General features: G+C 34.9%; 1 protein-coding gene across 1 annotated transcript in view; it reads right to left on the bottom strand.

The window, feature by feature from the left end:
• LOC138692634 (uncharacterized) overlaps positions 1–23,589 on the bottom strand; it is a 94,448-nt gene that overhangs the window by 4,482 nt on the left and 66,377 nt on the right. Inside the window, exons 5-8 of the mRNA XM_069815702.1 lie at positions 19,791–19,878; positions 16,788–16,966; positions 13,426–13,536; positions 6,272–6,421 (exon numbers count right to left, since the gene is read on the bottom strand). Coding sequence (XP_069671803.1) covers positions 6,272–6,421; positions 13,426–13,536; positions 16,788–16,966; positions 19,791–19,878 — 528 coding nt within the window. The remainder of the gene's footprint in view (positions 1–6,271; positions 6,422–13,425; positions 13,537–16,787; positions 16,967–19,790; positions 19,879–23,589) is intronic.

Genomic DNA, 23,589 nt, shown 5'->3' with positions numbered 1-23,589 from the left:
TTGATCTCTGATTCAAAATTGTGACACTACAATTCGTCCCCAGTGACAATATGGGACAAAAATGCATACTCTTCCTCTTGATATCATTGCAAGTGATCCAGTGAAGCAGCCATTCTGTTTGTTTTTTGTTTCTCCATCAACTGATGTGGAACCAATTGCATGCAGATTTTTCAGTAATGAAGGAGTTTTGTCGCAATGACGTGTATAGAACCATGATTTATTCCCACCAAACGACGAAGTTCCTCCACAGTGATCCGTCGATTTCCCCATATAAGACCATCAACGTCAGCAATAACAGCAGGAGTGATGACACGATGAGTCTGTCCTGGGAGAGCATCATCTTGCAGTGACATGTGTCCCTCTCGGAATCTTTTGTGCCATTCCAGTACATGCGAACATAACATGCTGTGTTCGCCGTAAACACCAGACATGCGATGATGGTTTTCTCGTCCTCCTACTGCTTCAGCAGTAAAAAAATCGCACTACATCTCGCTGTTCTTCTTTACCTGCTTCCATTAGTGATGTTGAACACACGCAAATCTAACCTCACTTCCAGCACAATAAACGAACGACTAGAGTGTAAGCAGAGGTTGTAACTGTGCTTTTGTGAGTCACTACTACATGTCAGTTGAGCAATCAAATTCCAGTGGTACCAACTTACCTGCCATGGATATATGCATAGTGACCCATTTTCATTTGACTGCCCCTCATATACCGTGTCTCTAATTTTAATAAATGAAGAATAGTTTTTTTTAGTAATTAATTTAAATAGTCTTGAATCTTAAATTACCTGAAATCAAGAAACCAAGTAGATTCCATATTTATTCTGAATAGTATTAGCATAATAAATAAAACAAGTGATATTGGCTAAATTAGGTATAATGAATGAAATTAATTAACAAGTATAATGTTAAGATAAATGGAAACAAAGTACAGTCAGTCTATTTCATTATAATATATTATAATGATGATGTCAGAAATCCTAATGAGTTTGAGTATGATTATTGCCAGAGGGTGGAACACAGTAGCCAACCATTATGCATGTCATCTAACATAATTTATAATATTTGTGTCAGAAGTAAAACTTGTTATAACTGGTATAGTCACTCACAGAACAACACACGTGGATGAAAGTCATGTGACAATAGACACTATAAATGCTAGATGTGATATGGCCATAATAACTGTTCTTTAATGTTCTTAGAACAGTCTAATGCGACACTCCAACCTCACGGCTAGTAGCATAGCTACTACACCCCGTATTTTGTTCTACCAAATTAAACATATCTTTCTCCGTGTTGAAAATTTCATCAGATCGATAATTAGCAAAATTACGAAAACCATATATTACACTTCCTGTGTCACAGATATGCTAAAAAAACTTAAATAAATGCCTCTGTATTTGGAATATTTCTACCTGGAAATCTTTCTTTACATTGTCATCAAGTGTCATGAGAATTACAATGTGATTCTCCATAAATTGAAATAATGATATATTTGTAGTTTGAAACTTTTGGCATATTTTAATATACACCCACTAAATAATTTCGTAAGAAAAGAAGAAATTGCACTGGTTCGAAAATTAGGTCAACTTCCACTCCCAATGGTTCTTTTTTTTTTTTTTTTTTACTAATGGTGGGTACTTGAGTGTTCGTCATTCACCTATTAAAAAAAAAGGTAAAGGTATCCCCGTAACATGCCATGAAGGCACTTGGGGGGCATGGAGGTGGAGCCCCATGCTTTCCATGACCTCGGCACTAGAATGAGGTGGTGTGGTCAGCACCACGCTCTGACTGCCTTTTACCACCGGAAAAGACCCAGTATTCAATTTTATAGGAGGCTGAGTGAACCTCGGGGCCGTTCTGAAAGTTTGGCAACAAGAAAAAATCCTGTCACCACCTAGGATCGAACCCAGTACCTTCCAGTCCGTAGCTAGCTGCTCTACCAAATGAGCTAACCGGTCGCCCTTGTCATTCACCTATATGACGCCAATTATGTAGACCAATTTAACGAAAGAATCGTTGCCCAGAATGTGCCATAGGAGGCTAGTCTATTCTACACTCATGATGAGATAAGACAATGATGAAGTTTTGTTAGGATGCCTCAGGGGAACTGGAGCTTCTGGAGAAAACCCGGGTTACCCAGATCACAAGCTTGCCCAAGTCCAGCACTCTAGCCACCATGGCTAGCACACTAATCAGCTGTCCACATATTCCTGTTTGCTCTAAGAACACAAACGAACTGAGCTCAGGTCTGAATTGTAGCATTCCATTCCTAAGTAAACTCTGCTCAGACATTCAACGATAGTGACATGCAGATGAAGTTTGGTTACATCCTTGGTCAGGTCACTGTCACTGGAGCAGAGTTGCAAGACTTTCTTTTAGTGTGAAGTTACGATATATGTTAATTTTTTATTCAATTTGCAAGAAAATTGTTCACTTTATTGTTGCAAGGGGATAAATAATTTCTTATTAGTTTCTCTAGTGATCAGAGTAAAAATCAAAATCATACAGATGTACTTATTAATCAATGTTAACATTTAGGAAAAAATTATTTATTTTTGAGAAAAGTATTCACTTTGGACAATACAGTATTAGAATTTTTTGTTGTACTCTAACCAAGGAATAAGTTGCTAAATTCTGCACACTTACATTACTTCCACTGGTTGCAAAATGGTATTTGTCGAATACAGGGGGGAGAGCCATTAATCCTTCCCATTGAAGGCTTTAAGGAACCAACCTGGACAAATACCCAATGTCCCATCCCTACCTTCCCGTGGTGCAGCTGTTAGTAAGCATAATTTTACAAGCTGAACTAAAGGGAGGGGCTACTCATCAATTAGCACTGGTCAGCTTGATGAGTTAATGACTGAATTTGGTATAATTTTCCTCTATTCAATATCTAATTCTCTCTTTACCCTTTCCTATCCAGTCCTCTGACTGAACTCTTACTTTCTTCGACCCCGACAGTATTAGAGCATTTGAGGCATAGGGGTTCATTTCACTTTCCTTCCTACCCTTCCTACTTTTCTGTTCCTAGTGCTGACCTGCTATGGCACTAAAATCGTCCTCCAGTGGCTTAAGGAGGGAAAGTTGGTGATCAACAAGATCTCCCAACTAGGTCCAGTGGACCTGTCGACCAACAGTAGGTGTGGTCCTCCAGACATTCTGGGGGTTGTGTGTGAATGAAGTAGCCACCAAAACATTAAAATATGGTGTTCACTTAAATCGGCTACAACTTGCCATTTAAACAAAATTTGATAACACAATCACAAGGGAAAAAATGGAACTCTCTGCATCATAATCCACAGTTGATTCCCGATTTACCACACAAATCGTCTGTAGCTGCATTTAGATTGGCAACAGGCCATGACTGTTTGGCCAAGCATCTGCATAGAATTGGAATATATCAGTCTCCTAACTGTCCATTGTGCAACTCAAATCAAGAAATGGATTCAGAACATCTCAAAATCTGTGAGTCAGTGTCTAACCATGACAATATCTTTGAAAAATATTGGAGTGCAAGAGGTCAAATGACTTTATTGTCAAATGCCTGGCATTAGAAAACAACAACAACAACAACAACATTACTTCCACTTTGTATAAGTCAGACAGTCATAACTTTTACATGTTCTTGACCTGTTTCGTTATAAATTCAAATTCTAGTACAGTCTGGTTCTTTGTCATCATGTTCTGAAGATGGGAATGGTACAGAACCACTGAAATGATATAGTTATTTAAAACAGTCAACTTTTCTTTCACTCATTCAGTGTCATTTCTATAAACTCCCATAATCATAGCTTTTAAAAACGTCAGCACTACTGATGTTTAGCGGAGTTGTCATGGTATGTATTTCATCCATGTCTGAAGGAGCACTCAAGGTTTTGAAAATGATACAAAACAAACATGCCATCAGACCTTCTCTTCTCTATTTACTTTCTTTCTCATACATAAATCCTTCTCTCTCTTACCCTCAACTTTCACGTGATGTGTGTTGGCCCATGTATATTATAGACTCTAACACGTGGTTGGCGGGGATCAGAAAATCGTTTTCTTAAAAAAAAAGTACTGTGAGCACACTGTGCACGAAGCCCAAGATGAATACGTACCTCTGACAACTCTGTCTTCCGATGTAGTAAATAAAGTTCGCCAATAGTCTGCATATGATAATGTTTATTTACGCATCACTATTAAGTGTAATACTCTCTGTGAAAATATTACGTCTTCTCTCATTTAGACATGGTGTTAGTATGGAGTAAATTGAATGACAAGCAATCCAGATAGTTTTTACATAATGTGTATATGTTTTTAAGCAATAGAACTCAGAGAAAAATGTTGAGGTCACAGATGGGACTGACTGACAGGACTATACTAATGACTAAGCTCTGAAGAGTTTTGTTATAAAAGTAACTTCTAATTCAAAGTATGGTTCTTTGTGTCATATTTCGAAAATGGAATGATAGGTACAAATCCAATGGAATAATCATAATTATTTAAAACAGTGTTTCCACTTTCCTTCCTATGAGAGGATGAAACCCTGGATGAAACATGCTACTGAATCTAGATGCACTGATACTGAAGAAGACTGATATTTTTTGAAGTAGTAGAAAATAAACATGCTACTCGACCTTCCCCTGTCTATCTGCTATCTTTTTTACAAACAGAACTGTCTTACTAATTTGAGAAAAATTCGTTCTGGCACCGGGAATCGAACCCGGGACCACTCAGCTCTACACACTGAGGTTCTATCTGAGCTATATCGGAACACGATCCACGGTGCCAGCTGAACTCTTCTCCTTAGTATCATCAATAGCATACTGCCTGCATTTTTAAGACATTCAAGTCATGTATGCAGGAGCACATATTTAAATAACATGACGGCCATTTTCGACAACAGTTTATGAATACTGTTAACACTGCTATATACATATATGTATAGAACTGTCTCACTCTCAGAGCTGGGCAGTATATTAAGTTAGAAGTAGTTTGTACTTGTAACTTAACTATATAAAATGCATGTATTTTGTATTTTAAATGTTCAAAGTACTTCTTTTCCTAAAATTATAACTGCAGAAACTGAAGTTTCTCACTCTGAATGCAAAAGAATTGATCACAATGTTTCCCACTCTGCTCATACTCTCAACTCTCATGTGCTTGGTCTTAGGTTAATCTCTACTGGAAACAGCTTTACCTAATCTACTAGAGATTCATGAAAACTTTGTATTATAATGATGAAGAATAAAAGTTGATATGGTGACCTTAACATTCAGCTTAATATACTGTATACAGGTGAATCATACTAGTACACCTATATGTTCTACAGTGTACATAAGCTCATAATAATAAAAAAAAAACAGATAGAAAGGAGATTCAACATTCCACTTATGTTTATGTAGAATACGGATTTGTCACAAGAAAGCGAACATGAACCATTTAAAGAAGGATGAAATTACATCTTAAAACAATGTGTTGTGGCGGCAGGCCGAACATTCTAGTCGTGCCTGACCGCGTCGGGGAGTTTCGCACGCATCCAGCAGGAGAAAGGAGGAGCATGGGGAGAGGGGACACAAGCTTCGGCGGGCGCTGGGCCGCAGCAGGGAGGGGGAAGAAAAGAGACTGCAACTGAGTGGAGAAAGCAGAAATCTCTAGAAGTGCAATCCTCTCGGCGTTTCGTAGAAGCTACGCGAAGCACTACATTCGAGAATGTGTGACTTAATAAATAAAAGCAAACATCTTTCGAGTCTGTCTAGTCAGTTTGTGAATCAACAGCGAGTGAGCAAGGAAGCCAGCCTTCGACGTGCAGTGAACTGTATCTGAAAGTCTTGGGTTCGAAGTGCAGTAAACTGTATCTGGAAGGCCTAGGATTCGATATACTGTGAACTTGAGTGAGTGAGCTAGAAGAACTAGCCAAGGCGAACGGACTGTGAACTGAGAACTGACAGTTTTATTTTGTAAATAGTACTTTGTGAACATTAGTTGAAATTAGGAGTACATTGTTGTTGTTCTCAATAATAAATGTGAATAGTCATTGTCGTCTGTGGAGTGCAATAACGACTACTGTGTTGCAGTGTTGAGTAGAATACCCATTGTTGACGGGTGTGTGGTTGTTGTAAATAAAAGTAACATTATTGTTGAATCAAAAGTTACAGTATCCTGAATAGCTTTAAACAATAATCTATGTCAACTCTAATTATTTACTTTAGAAAATTAATCTTAAGTAAATTTTAAACTGTCTTTACCATAAGGTAGAAAAAAATACTTATAATACTTACTTGTGAAAAGAGTCTCCTCCCTGTCCGTTGAAATGGGAGTAGTCCTTCACAGGTTGACGACAAATGTAGCACATTAATGCGCCACAAGTACATGTCATTTTGTTACAACCACTTTCCTTTATGAACTTCTTTCCACATTTCCAACATGTCCTGTACAGAAGACACAAAAAAAAAAAAAGAGTAAGACGGAAGATCCCAATAAAGTACAAGCAATGACAGTTATTTCTAGTCAGTATAGAATGTTTTTTTTTTTTTTTTTTAATTTTATTAGCAGCATGGCACCATTACTTCGCAGTAATACTAAATGATTGAAATATACATGTACATCAAATTACAATACTTTTATACAAGTTTAGTAATATATTTATAGATGTTACAATATTCTTTGTGTTTGGCAACTAGTTTCTCAAAGTCTAGATATCTTTTTTAAATTGCGTGAATACTTTTAAAATGTTGTGCAGCAACTTATTAAATATATCACTTTAAAAGTAATGTATAAAAGATTATATCATCATCTAGAAAGATACAACATTTTAGTCCCAAAACAGTTTGGATTTAGGAAAAATAAAGGCACAGAAAATGTAACATTTAATTTAACTGATAAAATTCTGGAGACAGTTAATAAAAAATTACAAGTTGGAGGGATTTTCTGTGATTTATCCAAAGCACTTGACTGTATAAATCATAAAATGCTGCTAGAGAAATTAGATTATTATGGAATTAAAAGCATTGCAAACCAATGGTTTCACTCATATCTCACAGATAGGAAACAGAAAGTAAAAATCAATACAACTATGAAATCTACCTCGATATGGGGAACTATTAATAATGGAATTCCTCAAGAATCAATATTAGGTCCCCTACTTTTTCTAGTGTTCATAAACGATCTTGCCCCCCTAATAAAAGATGTAGGTCATCCCATATTATTTGCAGATGACACAAGTATAGTAATTACAGCCAATAACTCCAACACATTTCAATCTTCAACAGAGGAAATTCTCTTCAAAATATGTGACTGGTTCTCAGTCAATAAATTAGTATTAAATTATAATAAAACTAACATAATTCAATTTAAGTCTTGTCCAAATTCAACCTCGCAAATTTAAAGCATAATAATTAACAATAGGTCCCTATTAGAAACAACAACAACCAAATTTCATGGCTTAAAAATCGATAATGTGTTAAATTGGAAAAACCATATTAAAGAAATTACCCCCAAACTAAATTCAGCATGTTTTGCTATTAGATCTATGCAAAAGATAGTAAATATCAATACTTTAAAAACAATATACTTTGCATACTTCCACTCGGTAATGAGTTTTGGAATAATATTCTGGGGAAATACCACAGATAATAGAAGTATATTCCTACTACAAAAAAGAGTAATTAGAATAATAATAGGTGCCCAATCTAGGGAATCGTGTAAGACTATTAAAAAAAACCTACAAATAATGCCCATGGCATGTCAGTATATTTTTTCATTAATAATCTTCCTCATATGTAAGTGTGAAAACTTTGTAACTAATTCAACAGTTAATAGCATAAATATGCGTCAAAGAAATGACTTTCATACTCCATCGGCAAGTCTATCATGCTATCAAAAAGGAGTGCATTATATGGCAGTAAAAATTTTTAATAGCCTCCCTATCGATATAAAAATGAAACTCAAAACATAAGATTATTTAGGGTCAAATTAAAGAAGTACCTAATTTCTCATGTCTTCTATTCTGTAGGTGAATTCATGACATTCAACGAAATTGATACTAAAACTTTGTGTTGTACTAGTAGACTATATTGTAAACCTCTTCTGTATATATTTCAACAAGACTGTAACTATAAATTAAGACTTTATAAATGTAAACGGACGTATATACGTCATCCAACATCGTAAGATGATGTTTACATTTACAATGTTTCTTTCCACCCATAAGCAGTGCTGACTAGATCAGACGCTATGGACAGTACTCTATAACAGAGTCACCAGTATGAGAGGAGAATTTCAAGCCTTTGGCGTGAAACGAACTCGATAGCTCAGTTGGTAGAGTGCCTGACCGGAGTACAGGAAGTCGCAGGTTCGAATCCCGCTCGAGGTTGTGAAATTTTTCTTTCATACCATGGCATGATTGTGACTATATAAGTATTTAAATATTCGATAAGACTTTATAGTAGTATTAAGTTTTTTGATTTGTTCCATATTCTATGAATACCAAAGAATGTTAATAAATATAATACAATACAATATGGTCAAATATCTCAACAACATTACTGAATTGAACTATAGCTAGGTTTCTAGCTATTTGCACCATAGCATAAATATGAGACATTCAATCTTTCAGAACTACAAATTGGCTCCATCGTCAAGGAAGGCAGAGAAAGGGGAATGGAGAAATCTATGTGTTGAATCCTTATCAAGAGTTAATTTGTAATTGTGTAGCTGTCTGAATTGAGAATATTGAGTCTACATAAGGCATGTTTAGGTTCTAGCCTAAAAGTTGCAACTTTTGTCCTCTTGGCTCATATTTTTTGTTCATAATTCTGTATCTTTTATCATTTTATTCCTTTTGTTAACTACATAACGTAACAGCAAAAGGGTCATCCCATGGTGACTAACCTAACAAACTGAAGTATCCATTCAAGAAATAAAGGGTTACACACTCATTTTATAAATGAGGTGCTTAGAATCAAAGCCTTCCAAGTCCATAGAACAAAATTTATGGGAAAATGGAAAAACTGTTTACATATGAATAAACATTCTTGGGATATAAACAATGCTTTTATCAAGTATTTTACTATCATTAGATACATTCAAACAAATTACAGGATTGCCTCTTCATTGAAACTAACAAATTCTTAAGGTTAAATTAGCACTTAACTGATTTTGAAACTGAAAAGTGTATTTGGAGGCTTTTGAAAGTAAGACAATTATTTCTAAGCATAAAAAAAAAAGAGTCAAAAAGGAAAACATTTTAACTTTATGTAGGAAATAAAAACCAGACATAAATTATTATTATGCACATTCTTTAAAATAACAGCAGTATAAATTTGAAAATATGTTATACTTTTTAAGTTCATACAGATTTTACACAATATTGTCACATTCCTCTTGCTCCAGATAAATAATCTTCTTCTTCTTTTCTTCTTCTTCTTCGTCTTCTTCTTCTTCTTCTTCTTCTTCTTCTTCTTCTTCAATGGCATTTCTTGAATTTATAATCTCCACATAAAAGTTCAATGTAGGTAGCGCTTGCCAATCAGGCCCAAAGTGCTTCTCAAAACGTTTGGTCACATCTTTTGCCTTAAGTGCGTTCAAAGGCACTCCAAGGTTTAGAATATCAGGATCAATTATTGAAATTCTTTTGTTTTTTCTTGTTACTACCTTTGGAACAATGGTGTCAGTTCTATAGTTAACCTCGCCTTGCAGTGTTACCTGTTCTTTCAATGCAGATTGTCTTAAAATAAATCTTGTACAGGAATTGAACTTGAAATGCCAGTTTGCAGGAGGACTTAAAATTCTGTCTGCTTCTTTCTTCCAGTCTTGAAGAGGCACATATTCACTTCCAAGGTTAAAAACTGTCCAGGTTTGCCAATATCATCTTGATATTCTTCAGGATCTACAATCACCACCTCCTTCCTTGTTTCTTTTTTGACTACTGCAAATATACGATTGGGAGGGAGAAATGAATGCCCAACCATAGGAAATGTAATTTCCACTTTGTTAATAGTTAGAGGTGCTTCAGTGAGTAGCCATTTAGAACACATTCCAATCATTGTATTTTTATTTTGTGCAGCACATCTATCTGCACAAAGTCTCACAACATTTTTGCTATTAAGGTCACAATTTTTAAGCTGGTGTGAAGCCTACACAACTTGCTATAGCATTGGAATTTTTTTCCATATTCACTCTCATTCCAAGTATAACAGTGTACATTGCCTGATTGCAATTTAGATCTTGAGTTACCTGTTACAGCAGTGAAGTTGTAAAAACTCGACTGAAATAAGTTGACTGATCTGGCAATTTTGGAAGCATTAGGTTATTTTAACAGTCAAAACGATATTATTATAAGAACTTCTTGCTTGTCTTCCTTGAGGAAGTCATAAAATACATCAGCTTTCATTTTATATCATTTCTTTGTTTCCAAAGCTGAACGTTTCTCTTGAATTTTTTCTTATTTTATAAGTTCAACTTGAATACAAAAGAAACAAGCATCTGTTTTAGGGCTCCCAAATCTAACATTGTAATTTACCACTATGCATCTGAAGAAACATTCTTTTACTTGTAACTCATCTGGCACAGAATTATTGTACATTTCCCACATGGGTCATTCCACGAAAATGAGACATTTTCACGAAAAATAAAAATCTCACGAATCTCTGCTTGTTATATGTCATTTTTTTCGTTATGATCCGATTTTTTTAATCTGATAACACTCATTGTGTAACAACACGTATGTGGGAGAAAAAGCACCAAGAAGTCTGTGGTTTAAGAGCGCGAAATTATCTACTAGAAATCACATATTTGAATGCACATTTAAGGCAAATAAATCATTACTTCTGCATGTTAAATGCAATTAATAATGAAGTGCTGACCTTTGTTAATAATTACAATGCACAGAAACCATAATACAATGATTATTTCGTGCTTGATTGCAATTATTACAAGGAAAGGTTGAGAGTTCGTGTGTCACGCTCAAATGGACATTTGTTTATATTTCTTCAAAACTGTTTCATTTTTTCATGTTTCATAAATGTAAAAGTGAGACACATCACATAACAATCAACTTCTTATATGGACAACATTTTGATTTATGTACGTATTCTACACATGACACACGTAACACAATTACTGTGACACACAAACAAAAATGTTATGTTCTTGTGTCACTAGTTTATCCTACAATCCAGTTCAATTTTTGTTGTTATTGGAAGTCTTTACGTCTAAATATAATTAGTAGTAGAATTTCAAATACTTATTGTTGATTTAGATAATTGTATGTGTGTGCACACGCACCTGTGCGTTTTTTTTTTTCAATGTGCATAAACTGTAGGTTAAACACTCTTGAAGATATGTGTAACTGTTGTAAGGGGGAAAGGAACTGGCCACACTATCCCATTATCTCCTGACCTAGTTGCCTCATAAGTGGTGCCTTCTTGGTATCACTTGTGAGGTTCACACCTGTCTTTGGACAGACTAAACAACAACTGTTGTAAAAATATAGTGTGTAGGCCTAAAATTAGCATTTATGCCTAAAGTTCGTATAAAATGTTTATTATTTTTTTAATTCCTTGAATTAAAAACTTACAAAAACTGGTTTATGTTTATTTATTTCATATAAAAAAACAAGCTTATGCAATACATTTATATTGCAAATAGGTAGCCTATGTATAAATAAATTGGTGTAATTATTTGCACATTAGGTAAATAGTACTAAATTTCTGATATTAATTTTAAATCGTTTTATTTAATAACATTAACTTACCCTAGGTATCATTTAGCAATTCTAAAAGTTAGGCCTTTTTAAATCTATATTAGTTCTTCTATTGATATAAATATTAATACATTTTGAACATTTTTTTATAGTATTTTCAAGAATTTAAGTTGGGCTGATTACTTGGTTGGGTTTTTTCCGAGGTTTTCTCCAACCATAAGGCGAATGTCAGGTAATCTATGGCGAATTCTCGGCCTCATCTCGCCAAATACCATTTCGCTATCACCAATCCCATTGACACTAAATAACCTAGTGGTTGATACAGTGTCGTTAAATGACCAAGTAGAAAAAAGACGTCAAATATAGGCTACATGTGAAGTTACAAAATCTTGTGGTGGCGAAGAATTTAAAGTTTCTGTGATGTCCAAGGAAGGGAGTACTACAAATGGCTGACATATTGGTATATTCGTCATATGACATTACACAGGAAATATCACCACATATGGTTGTAAACAACCGTGGATATTTTAAATTTAAAAGTTTATTTTAGTGTAATCTAGTGTTGTTTTGTATAATAAGAACTGTAGGCACGGTATACGAGTCTTCCACAAGAAGTGATGTATTTATAGTGCATTTAAAACAATTAATAACCAACATGACAGAAATGTTCATGTGTCACATTCGTTACTGACATGCCATGGGCATTATTTGTCGTTTTTTTTAAATAGTCTTACACAATTCCCTAGATTTGGCACCTACTGTTATTCTAATTACTCTTCTTTGTAGTAGGAATATATTGTTACTATCTGTGGAATTTCCCCAGAATATTATTCCAAAACTCATTACCGAGTGGAAGTATGCAAAGTATATTGTTTTTAAAGTATTGATATTTACTATCTTTTGCATAGATCTAATAGCAAAACATGCTGAATTTAGTTTGGGGGTAATTTCTTTAATATGGTTTTTCCAATTTAACACATTATCGATTTTTAAGCCATGAAATTTGGTTTTTGTTGTTTCTAATAGGGACCTATTGTTAATTATTATGCTTTAAATTTTCGAGGTTGAATTTGGACAAGACTTAAATTGAATTATATTAGTTTTATTATAATTTAATACTAATTTATTGACTGAGAACCAGTCACATATTTTTAAGAGAATTTCCTCTGTTGAAAATTGAAATGTGTTGGAGTTATTGGCATTCTGTTTACTTGTTGTTTCCAGTTGTAGTTTCAAGCTTAGATTATGTCACTCTATATAAAGTTATTCAAAAGTCAGAATGGTTTTTAAATCTCCAAAGCTTTGCTAAAAAGGTTCTACATAAAAATTAAGCCACCATTTCATTCACAAAAGAAATGAGTTTATATAAACTGTGTAGATATATAACCAAATATGACCACACTTCGTTCTTAAATTATTAATAGTATCCGGTATTAAAACATTATATGGACCACACCTCGAACCATTTGGAGTTCTAAATATTCTCAGAGTACCAACAATTCTCTACTGCACTCACAATAACAATAACTACAGGTGGTGTCTGCACAGGCAAAACCATTATTTTGGGGAAAAATTTACAGGTGTGAGAAGTGGGACAGCAATAATCTATAAATTACATCAATTTTCAATTTTTTGTGAGTGAATTTAATTTTAATTTTTAAATAAACCTTATTTTAAATAAGTTCCACTGATTTCAGAACTCTGAATAACCCTACAAATAAAAATACATACCTGACTAAAGCCTCTGTCATCCTATCTTCAATGTAAGTTCGTGCTTTAACTTCATCAGGCTTCTCAACTTCTTCACAGCGTAATGGTATATGGTTTGGTTCCCTACAATTTCTGGAAAAATAAAAATTGACAATAGTCTTAGAAGTTCATTTTTGAATTACAGTTGGGACTAGACGAGTGAAGTGAGTCAAGACATTGATTGTAAGCAGTATAACATATGGTTTCATTGGGACTGTGCAAATACTAATGCTGAAAATGTAAATAGTCAATGGAAATGTAAATATTGTAAACAATTAGATATTGTAAAGGAACAAGCCGAAACCATCCTCCAACTATGCAAAGAATTAGAACCTGTTAATAGGGAAATTGCAGTTTTGAAATCTACAAGGCCTAACATTAGAAGTAAATCACCAGAATTTAAGGTGGTCTCTAATCCAAAGCTTACGCTTTCCAGTGTCCCTAGTGCTGTCACTGCTACCTTTAACACGGAAGTGGAACGAGCAACATATTCTCTGTTTTGGATTCTCTAGAATCCTGAAACTAATGTTTCTTCCAAGTCAGTATCGGAGCTCAAGCATAGGAGAAAGATACTTTTGTTAGGTAGCAGTCATGGCAGAGGAATAAGTCAACAGGTCCAGGTTTCATTGGGTGAGAAATATGCTATCAGTTTTATCAAATTCAACGCTTCTATCTCCAATGTTATAGGGGATCTATCTGCGCTTGTTAAAGATCTTGATAAAGAAGATCATGTAATTATAGTGGGGCTGCAGGAAACAGCCTGGACAGGACAGAAGACATGACAAGCCATAGATGAATAAGAGGGTTAAAAGTGTAAATCTGCAGACTGACTTGGCTCTGTTGGATAGGGACATGATCCACATTAATATTATAGACGCATCATTCATTGTGAGAGGAATACACTAATCATGCACTGCATTTGAATTCTCGAGCCAAGGACTCACTAACGTGTCTCATTGCCGACAGTCTTCAGTATGTTCATGGGAAGTGTGAAATAAAATTCCAGTTGTAATCCATCATAGGGCTTGCCCTTTTTTAAAAATAAATAAAAAAAAAAGTAAAAATAATAATAATAATAATGGTGGTGGTGGTCGTGATGGTAGTGGTAGCAGTAGCAGTAGTAGGACAATGTGCGTTCACTCAAAAAGGGGGAGATGATGATGATGATAATGATGATAATATCATCATTCATTGTAATTATCAGTATCATCATTATTATTAGCTTCTTCAATAATCAATTTGGCTGGGGAACTCTTATGGCCAGTTTCTCCAAGAAAGAATGATTAGACAATTTTATATGATACGGAATTTTCCTCAGCTTTTGGATACAGTTGACTACACACACATCCCTATATTGTCACCTAGTGGTCATTTTATTATTATTTCGTGCCTAGATGGCCCATAAATGGAAATTTATTAAGTTAATCAATGACCTAATATTTAAAATCGGAAACATTAGCCTTAACCAGTAATAATCTACTCCATTACCATTTCAGTAGTGTGAGGCATAAACAGAAAGGTTTGTCTATCTTGAAAAGCTACCCCTTCAAAGTTAATAATGCTATGGCACCATTGCCCTGCATCTAAAATATCATAGGTTCAAATCTGGTTGAGTAATGGATTTTTTTGTAGAGATTGCAAAAGTTCTTGTGGTGGCTTCCTCTAGTAAACAAAGCAGGAAACAAAGGAGAAGTGTGACGTAATTTACTTTCAATGACACCTCAGAATCAAAATGGAGACTACTGAGACAAGCCTTTGCGCACTTAGACCATCCATATGGGTACACTGTGCTACCTTTCCAACATCTCCTTAATGACTCGAACATCATACAAGACATCCAGGGTTCTGGACTAACTTGACGATGCTCAAGATCACAGTGCTGCTGATGGTGGCCATGTCAGACCAGAAATCTCCCAGCACAGATCCTCGAAAGTTTTCGAGAACAGGATAGTAACACATTACATGTTCTACTGTTTTATCCTGTAACTTGTACCTGCAATAGTCAGGATTATCAGCTAATCCCAGTCTGTGCAAATGATTCTTTAAAATACAATGACCTGTTAATGTATTTCTGATTAATCATAGATTTTTACGCATTAGACAATATTTGGCTTTCTTTAGCGAGAATATTGAGACAGCAGCCTTTCCTTGTCAATAGCAAGTGTTCAATCATGGAGTTATTTTTATGTAAGTTATATCAGATAACATTGTGTTGTTATAAGAGAAACAGAGTTTTCAGATTCTGGATCCCCACCATCCCAAAATTCTCAGGCCAGGTTAGCTATATTACCTGTCTTTTTATTAGCTTGATTATCATCATATCTTACAACTGAGAGGCGGCCGGGTAGCTCAGTTGGTAGAGCGGCTGGCTACGGACTGGAAGGTCTGGGGTTCGATCCCGGGTGATGACAGGATTTTTTCTCGTTGCCAAACTTTCAGAACGGCCCCAAGGTTCACTCAGCCTCCTATAAAATTGAGTACCGGGTCTTTCCCGGGGGTAAAAGGCGGTCAGAGCATGGTGCCGACCACACCACCTCATTCTAGTGCCGAGGTCATGGAAAGCATGGGGCTCTACCTCCATGCCCCCCAAGTGCCTTAATGGCATGTTACGGGGATACCTTTACCTTTTTTACCTTTACCTTACAACTGAGAAGACATCATTCTCAGTGACTTCTTATAGAGCTGTGCAACATTGTTGTATAATTCCTGAAGTACCCAATTATATAATTACACAGAGCCAACAGTGCTACTCCATTTTCATTGTCACAAATGTTGTTGTTGTTGTTTTCTAATGCCAGACGTTTGACAATAAAGTCATTTGACCTCTTGCACTCCAATATTTTTCAAAGATATTATCATGACCAGCCACTGAGGTGTTCCGAATCTATTTCTTGGTTTGAGTTGCACAATGGGCAGTTAGGGGACTGATATATTCCTATTCTATGCAGGTGTTTGGCCAAACAATCATGGCCTGTTGCCAATCTAAATGCAGCTACAGACGATTTTCGTTTTTCATTTTTCACAAATGTTTAGTTTAAGGACTGCACTTGCTCCACGCATATTCCCACTGTTTCCACTTGAAAAACTTTACCAGTCATATATTCTGACATAGTTGTAGGTCAGAAAAGAAAAGGAAAAAGAAAAAGAAAAAGGGGGGGGGGAAAAGGAAAAAAAAAACATGGAGACTTCTGTAAATGGTTTAGATTTACAATATTTTAGAAGCACCAGCGACTTACCTGCACAATTTTTATGGATATTAGAAATTCAGCTCCCAGAAAGTCCCAACATTTAAGTATTAGAGCTAAGTGTATTTAAATAAGACTATGTACAATAAAACCAATTACCTGCAGGACTCTCGCATACATTCTGGGTTCATGCAACGGAACACTTTATCTTCACGAGGTGGTATACTGGCAAAGTCACAGAAAGGACAAGTTTCCAAGTCTTCTATATCTGCAGCTTTCACTTCCTCTAATTGCTTACGTAGAAGCATCTTCGAGAAAACTGATGGTTTCAATACCATCTGAAAAAAAGACAGGTAATTTTAAAAAATGGAAATATATACACTCATAAGAAGTACTAAGCACTGAGATATTTATTTCTCACATTGTTTTAGAGATTTTCACACACTGCTGCCTTTTTCAATGACATGATCACACACACGTTAATTTGCTTGAAATGTTTAATACTTATTATTGTTTATAAAATGAAATATCAACTTTATGAAAAATAGTACAATTTTTATTAAATGATTACATTATAGAATGTACATATGGAATTAGATTTTTTTTAAAGTTACCAAATAGTTATCCTCAATGGCGAAATGGTTACAACTATGATGATTTTTTAAGTACAATTGAGGTTATCAGACTGATTTGAGTAGAAGAAAGGTTTTAAATAACTCTTGTCTCTGAGTTTTGAGGCAATAAGTAGAATTTTGTGGTCACACCTCGTTAAAATTTGCATATGCTAGCCATTATCTCAATACCTTGTCACAGGGATGTCAAAGCGCCTGCACTGCGTGCTCATACTACAAGCAATACAAATACAACAAGGTTCACTTTTTAGCAAGATAAAGTACAATCATCGGTCTTAAGGAAATGTTGTGCATGTTCTCGAGAGCACGTAATGTAAGCACTTTGATATTCCTGCCCTATCATTACATGTAATGAACTACAGGTAATCTCATCTCAAAAATGTAATATCTCTATGCTAACAGAAGCCTTTACATCATTAGTTAGGTATAAATAAAACAACCAATTTAACTACAAAACTACACAATACAGTACATTAAGGCAGGGTACTGGTTTCACTCAGGTTAATGTAATCAGCCTTTTACTGTTATAGATCATATGCAACTGCCAAGAAAACTGTGTGTACATTTCACCCAGATAGAGCATGGAAAGGATGTTAAGATTAGATTAGTATAGAGGTGACTTCCACTGAGTACAGTTCAGTTTAGTTCGTGGTAATGCATTACACAATAGAACAGTGAACCTTCTTTTATAAGATTGTTACACATACAGGGTGTAAAAAAACATATGTTCCAAGCCTCGGTGGTAGATAGATGGGTACCATGTGATCATATTTTGTTAATAAACCCATGTCCAGAAATAATGTAAGTAAACAGCATTTTAATCAACTACAGGAGGTGCTCCAAATGGCTGCCACCAACTTCGATACATTTTGTGCATCACTTGGTTATATCATGTTGAACTCTTGGAAAGATTCCCAGCATATCTCAGATGACTCCAGCTGCTACTTGAATTTGTGCCACAAGATCTTGTGTCTCCACAGGAGTCTCGTACACCAGGGTTTTCATGTATCCCCGGGAAAAGAAATCCAATGGTGTCAGGTCAGGTGAACAGGGGGGCCAGGCTATTGGGCATGGCTCTCTGGACATGGGTGCAATTTCAATTGTCTTTTTTACTTCTTTCCTAGCTTTTGTGATCTGTATTGCCTACGTTCTTTTCCACATTTTAGAGATGCTAGCACGTAAACAAAGCATTTCTGGACATGCATTTATTAACAAAATATGATCACATGGTACCCATCTACCTACCACCGAGCCTTGTAACATATATTTTTTTACACCCTGTACATTACAAAGAAATTATACAAAAAGTGCCGCACTATATTTCCAGCATTAACAGTTCCAGTAATTATTATAAGGTAAGTCAATAAGTTACATCTGTAATGTAACGTATAAGTTGCGAGAATTTATATCACAAGCTGACAGCTGAATCACAACTAAGCAGGCTGTTGCTTATGTCACTTTTTGACTGATGCCATACTAAAAGCACAGCCTGTTTTCAAGTGTACATCCATTATATAAAAAAACTATAATCACTGAATGTTTTATATAACGTCTATTTAAAGAACACAACGTACAAATACACTTGCACACAAGAACTCTAAGTATTAATTTAGTAATTGTATAATATTAGGTTAGTGGACTAATATAATACAAAAAGTAGGCTTCCATCGTACATTGTAATCAACAATTCAAAAATAAATAAAAAATTAAATTTCTTAGCGATTTTATGTATTCCTTTACTCCTAACAAATGCTATAACATATTAGACAATAGGGATCAAAATGACACACACTTGATTATGTTGCATCATTATACAGAATGCTAAAAAAAAGGGTCAAAGACTTTTACAGTAGATAATATTCACCAAATTAGTAACAAGTATATAGTAAACACAGATCCAAAAAGCAATACTACCCAAGTTATGGACTTTCCATTCGACAAGGTAGTACAGAACAGCTGCAATACATCGAGTGTGAAAGACAAAATATCTCATTTTAATATATGCTTATACTCTATACTAAGGCCAAAGGATGCTGTTTGACACTATAGCATTCAAATATAATTAATGACTTCGAGACATTACGTCAGTGGATTGTGAATACTTGTCAGCAGATCTGTAAACAACCTGAAATCCTAGAATGCACATGCACTTTTTTGTGATGAAGGGCTAAACACCATATAGAAAAAACTGGACACCACATAGACTGAAGCACTTACTATAGCAATGACAATAACTCTGTAGCAAAAATACTGCATCGCAGATGTTGCTTTCTAGTTTTATACTTCTCTTATTTTAGTAAATACTATCTACCATCAAAGTCAAACTTTTTTTTAACATCTGTGTATAGACGGAGATACAGATTTTGTGTTAATGTGATCTGGCACAAATCCTAATGCATAAAAAAGAGTTTCATAAAATATGTGTCTTTCAAAGTACTGTAACTAAATTGAGGATACTTTTAAGCACAATCTTCGAAAATTAATGAATTATAATAGTATACATGAATTCTTTATGCTTAATAAAACCGACCTGTAATGTTTTTAAACTGAACTCAGCCTCACACTCATTCAAACATGGAAATGATGTTTTCCCGTCACCAATCAGTACTTCAGCTCCCCTGAAATCACAAAAAAAAAATACAGAAGTCAAGAGTTTATGTGAAGTTAACAATATGTGCAGCGAGTGTGTGTGTGTGTGTGTGTGCGTGCGCGCGCACATGCATGTGTCTGTACAGGATGAACCTAAACTCGCATACAAGCTAGTTACAAAATCAGAATAAAATGTCATCTAACTCATATTCTGCGTGCTCTAGATTTTGAGGCAATAAGAGCTGTCAAACGAAGCAATACAAATTCCATGGCAAGAGATGAGAGTAAGATGCTATACATCACGTCACTAATACTGAAACTGTTTATGAGTCCATATAAAAGACATTCTGTACAGAGCTACATTCAGTTATTTACTTTGGGTACATGTAACAGCACAAAAATACATCTCTTCTAACTGTTAATGAGTTTCGAAGAATAAACCAATCTGTCTATGAGACAGGAATTGAATTGAATTTCAGGAAGGAGGCACTACGATCCAGCATTTAGATCTAAAATATTTGCTGTGTTAACCCTCGAACTGGCACATTCCCAACTTACACCAGCTGACTATAGCAAGGTTCACTGTGTACTAAGGTTTCGAGCAGACAATCCCACTCATCTCTATAGCAGCCTTCTCCATGCATAGCAAGCCAGGGTTCGGGGAATGCGTGTGAATGATATCTGTCGCCAAACAGTCATGCTCTTGTATAAATACAGTATAATGCACCGTGAACTTAATCCTGGCTATAGTAATGATGAGAATGACATGTGAATAAATGAATGAGTCTGAAATCAATGCTGAAAGTTACCCAGCAATTCTCCTTCAATTGGCTGAGGGAAAACCTCGAAAAATAAAACTGAGATAACTTGTCCCAACCAGGATTTGAACCTGGAGCCACTCATTTCACAGTTAGACATGCTGTTACTCCATAGTGATGACCATGTGAGACAGGAAGTGTAACACCTAGATGTCTAAACTCCAGCCAATGAAAATGCCGTAATTGCATCTGCAGATCGGCAACAATGAAGGAGCTGAAGCAATAGCATTAGAAAATTAGGACTGTCTCAGTCAAGTGTCCTTTGGGTGCTTCTTGATGATCATATCTGTACTAAAGCACTTAGTGCACCTGTTTGCAGTTAATTGTCCTCAAAGGATTCTATTTTGCAGCTGGCGACAACAATAACAAAAAAAAAAAACTGTGAATGAGTTGTTTTAATAACACAGATTAAGGAAGTTGTGGACATTATGGTGTATTTAACAGCACCAGGCAGCTCAATTACAATTTGCGCATCAACACCGAAATTTGACCATTCACCAATTGTCAATGGTGCTCTATATGAATGAGTTGTGATTTTGTCTCTGGTCATTTGATGCTAGATAGTATGGAGAAGGCTTGTGGAGCAATATGCACATTACAATTTCTCCGAGAGAATGTCAATTGGAGATGGTTGTCATGAAATGGGGTGGTATCAGCTTTGGGGCCTAGACAGAACTTGCTTTCATTGACGGTGTTGCTCTGAACATGCACCATTACATAGAGGAGGTGTTAACAGACCATGTAATCCCCTTTGCTACCTTTGTCAATGAAAATTTCATCCTTATGCATGACAATGCCCACCCCCATGCTGTTCACTGTGTGACAAATAATCTTCATGACAGCAACAGCAACAGACTTAAATCGTACTGAATACCAGTAAGTCATACTGGGCCAAAGTGTCCAACATCACAACTTCGACACCCGAAAAAAATGTGGGCAGCACTACAGGAATGGAGCCTCAGAAAATATTACTGGACCTGGTAGTCAGCATTCCATGATGAATGGAAGTCATTATCACAACCAGAAGTGATAACACTCAATAAGTAATTGTTTCAAAAACTACACGAAAAGCATTACTTAAAATTTTGCAAAGCTTACAACATTTTAGAACTTAAAAATAAACTGCAAACAAAAAGCATTCTGATGACGCAAATGAAGTACAGAGAATACAATATGTTAACTAATTTTATAGTGAGCCTTTGTGAGAATGTAGAAAAAATTAAGCATAAGCTATAAATATATATATATTTTTTTTTAATTAAGTGATCCACTCTTTTTGCCAGTCAGTATATCTAAATATCTGTTAATTTTAAATGCAATTTTTTGTAAAGATCAAAATTACATTTGAAATAATTACAGCTTGTGAAGGCCTATTTCAAATTAATTCCTGTAAGATTAATTACATACCTAAACTAAAAACTATCTATACTAATGATAAATCTGTAACCAAAATTTTTCTGGTAATTTTAGCTTTTCAAAAAATAATTGGTGTTAACATACATAATTAACCACCCCGAGACCAAAAATCGCACTTTTGAAAGTTTTGTTTGTATGTCTGTCTGGATATTTGTCACCCTTCTATACGATGACTCAACCAATTTCTATGAAAATTGGAATATAAATTAAGTTCGTTATAACTTAGACTTTAGGCTATATGGCATTCAAAATACTTTATTTAAAAGGGGGGTTATAAGGGGACCTGAATTAAATACATCGAAATATCTCGATTATTATTGATTTTCATGAAAAATGTTACATAACAAAAGTTTCTTTAAAAATGGTTTCCGATAAGTTTTATTCTATGCAAACTTTGATATTTTACGAGATGTACGATTTTTATCAGCATCACCTCAGTCAGATTAAAATACTATAATGAAATGAAAACAAATTAATCCATCTATTTAAGGCAGCCTTGCACAACAAAGAATATTATTCATTTAACACTATTTTTATACGGATATAATTGTATTTTATGATGGGAATATATAAATGTATAAATGTTTACCAATATCAATATACAGAGAATGTTTGTGTGTTTGTATGAAATAATCTCAGACGCTACTTAATCGATTTGGATAATTCCTTCACTATTTGAAAATGTAGATTCTCTAGATGGACGTAATGCTATATGCCATTACGGTAACTTTTGAGTGAATCGAGGACTGAGGTAAGATTAAAATAGATACTTACACACAGAAAATTTGATATTCTGTCGCAATATTGCATTACTTGATTATTTAAACTTTATTTGGTCCATATAAAATACTCTAATATTATACACTTCAGTTTCTTTTTGTCTACAGAACATAATAGTAGTTTTAAGAGTTTTGTCGTAAAGATGAGTATTTTTACTAGTCCAAAAATAGAGCACATATGGAGTAAAAATTAGTATTTTAGCACTGAGCGAATGAAGCCAAGTTATTTTACAAAGTGTCACGAAATGGCATTCTTGCCTCATAATTTATCCATATTCGTTTCCTGTGTTTCTTAAAATAATATTTATGTACCACATTCATTTTCATTTTTTTATTTTCATAAACAATGACGCACAATTGAGCGAGTTTGCTCAGACGGTAGAGTTTGAGATTCGCATTCGGGAGGTCACGGGTTCAAACTCTGTGGCTGACCAATCTGACTGAGGTTTTTCATGGTTTCCCTTAGCCATAAAGACAAATGCCAGATTGGAAATTTACATGCCATGAGTCATCACCGCCTCAATTACCAATACGATAAACATTAATCAAAATCTATAATCAGTTACATGAACACAAGCCGTCTGAAACACACAATAGAAACTGGAACTCAACAAGAGTAAAAATGGCCTACTGATATACCCACACATTCTAAAGATGCGACATGATCATAGATATTAAAGGACGTATAAATAAACTTAACAAAGCCAAAAAAAAAAAAAAAAAAAAA

This window comes from Periplaneta americana, chromosome 17, assembly GCF_040183065.1.
Source record: "Periplaneta americana isolate PAMFEO1 chromosome 17, P.americana_PAMFEO1_priV1, whole genome shotgun sequence".
Taxonomy (NCBI): domain Eukaryota; kingdom Metazoa; phylum Arthropoda; class Insecta; order Blattodea; family Blattidae; genus Periplaneta; species Periplaneta americana.
The sequence above is the reverse complement of the archived record's forward strand: the minus strand, read 5'-3'. Positions and strand labels throughout refer to the sequence as shown.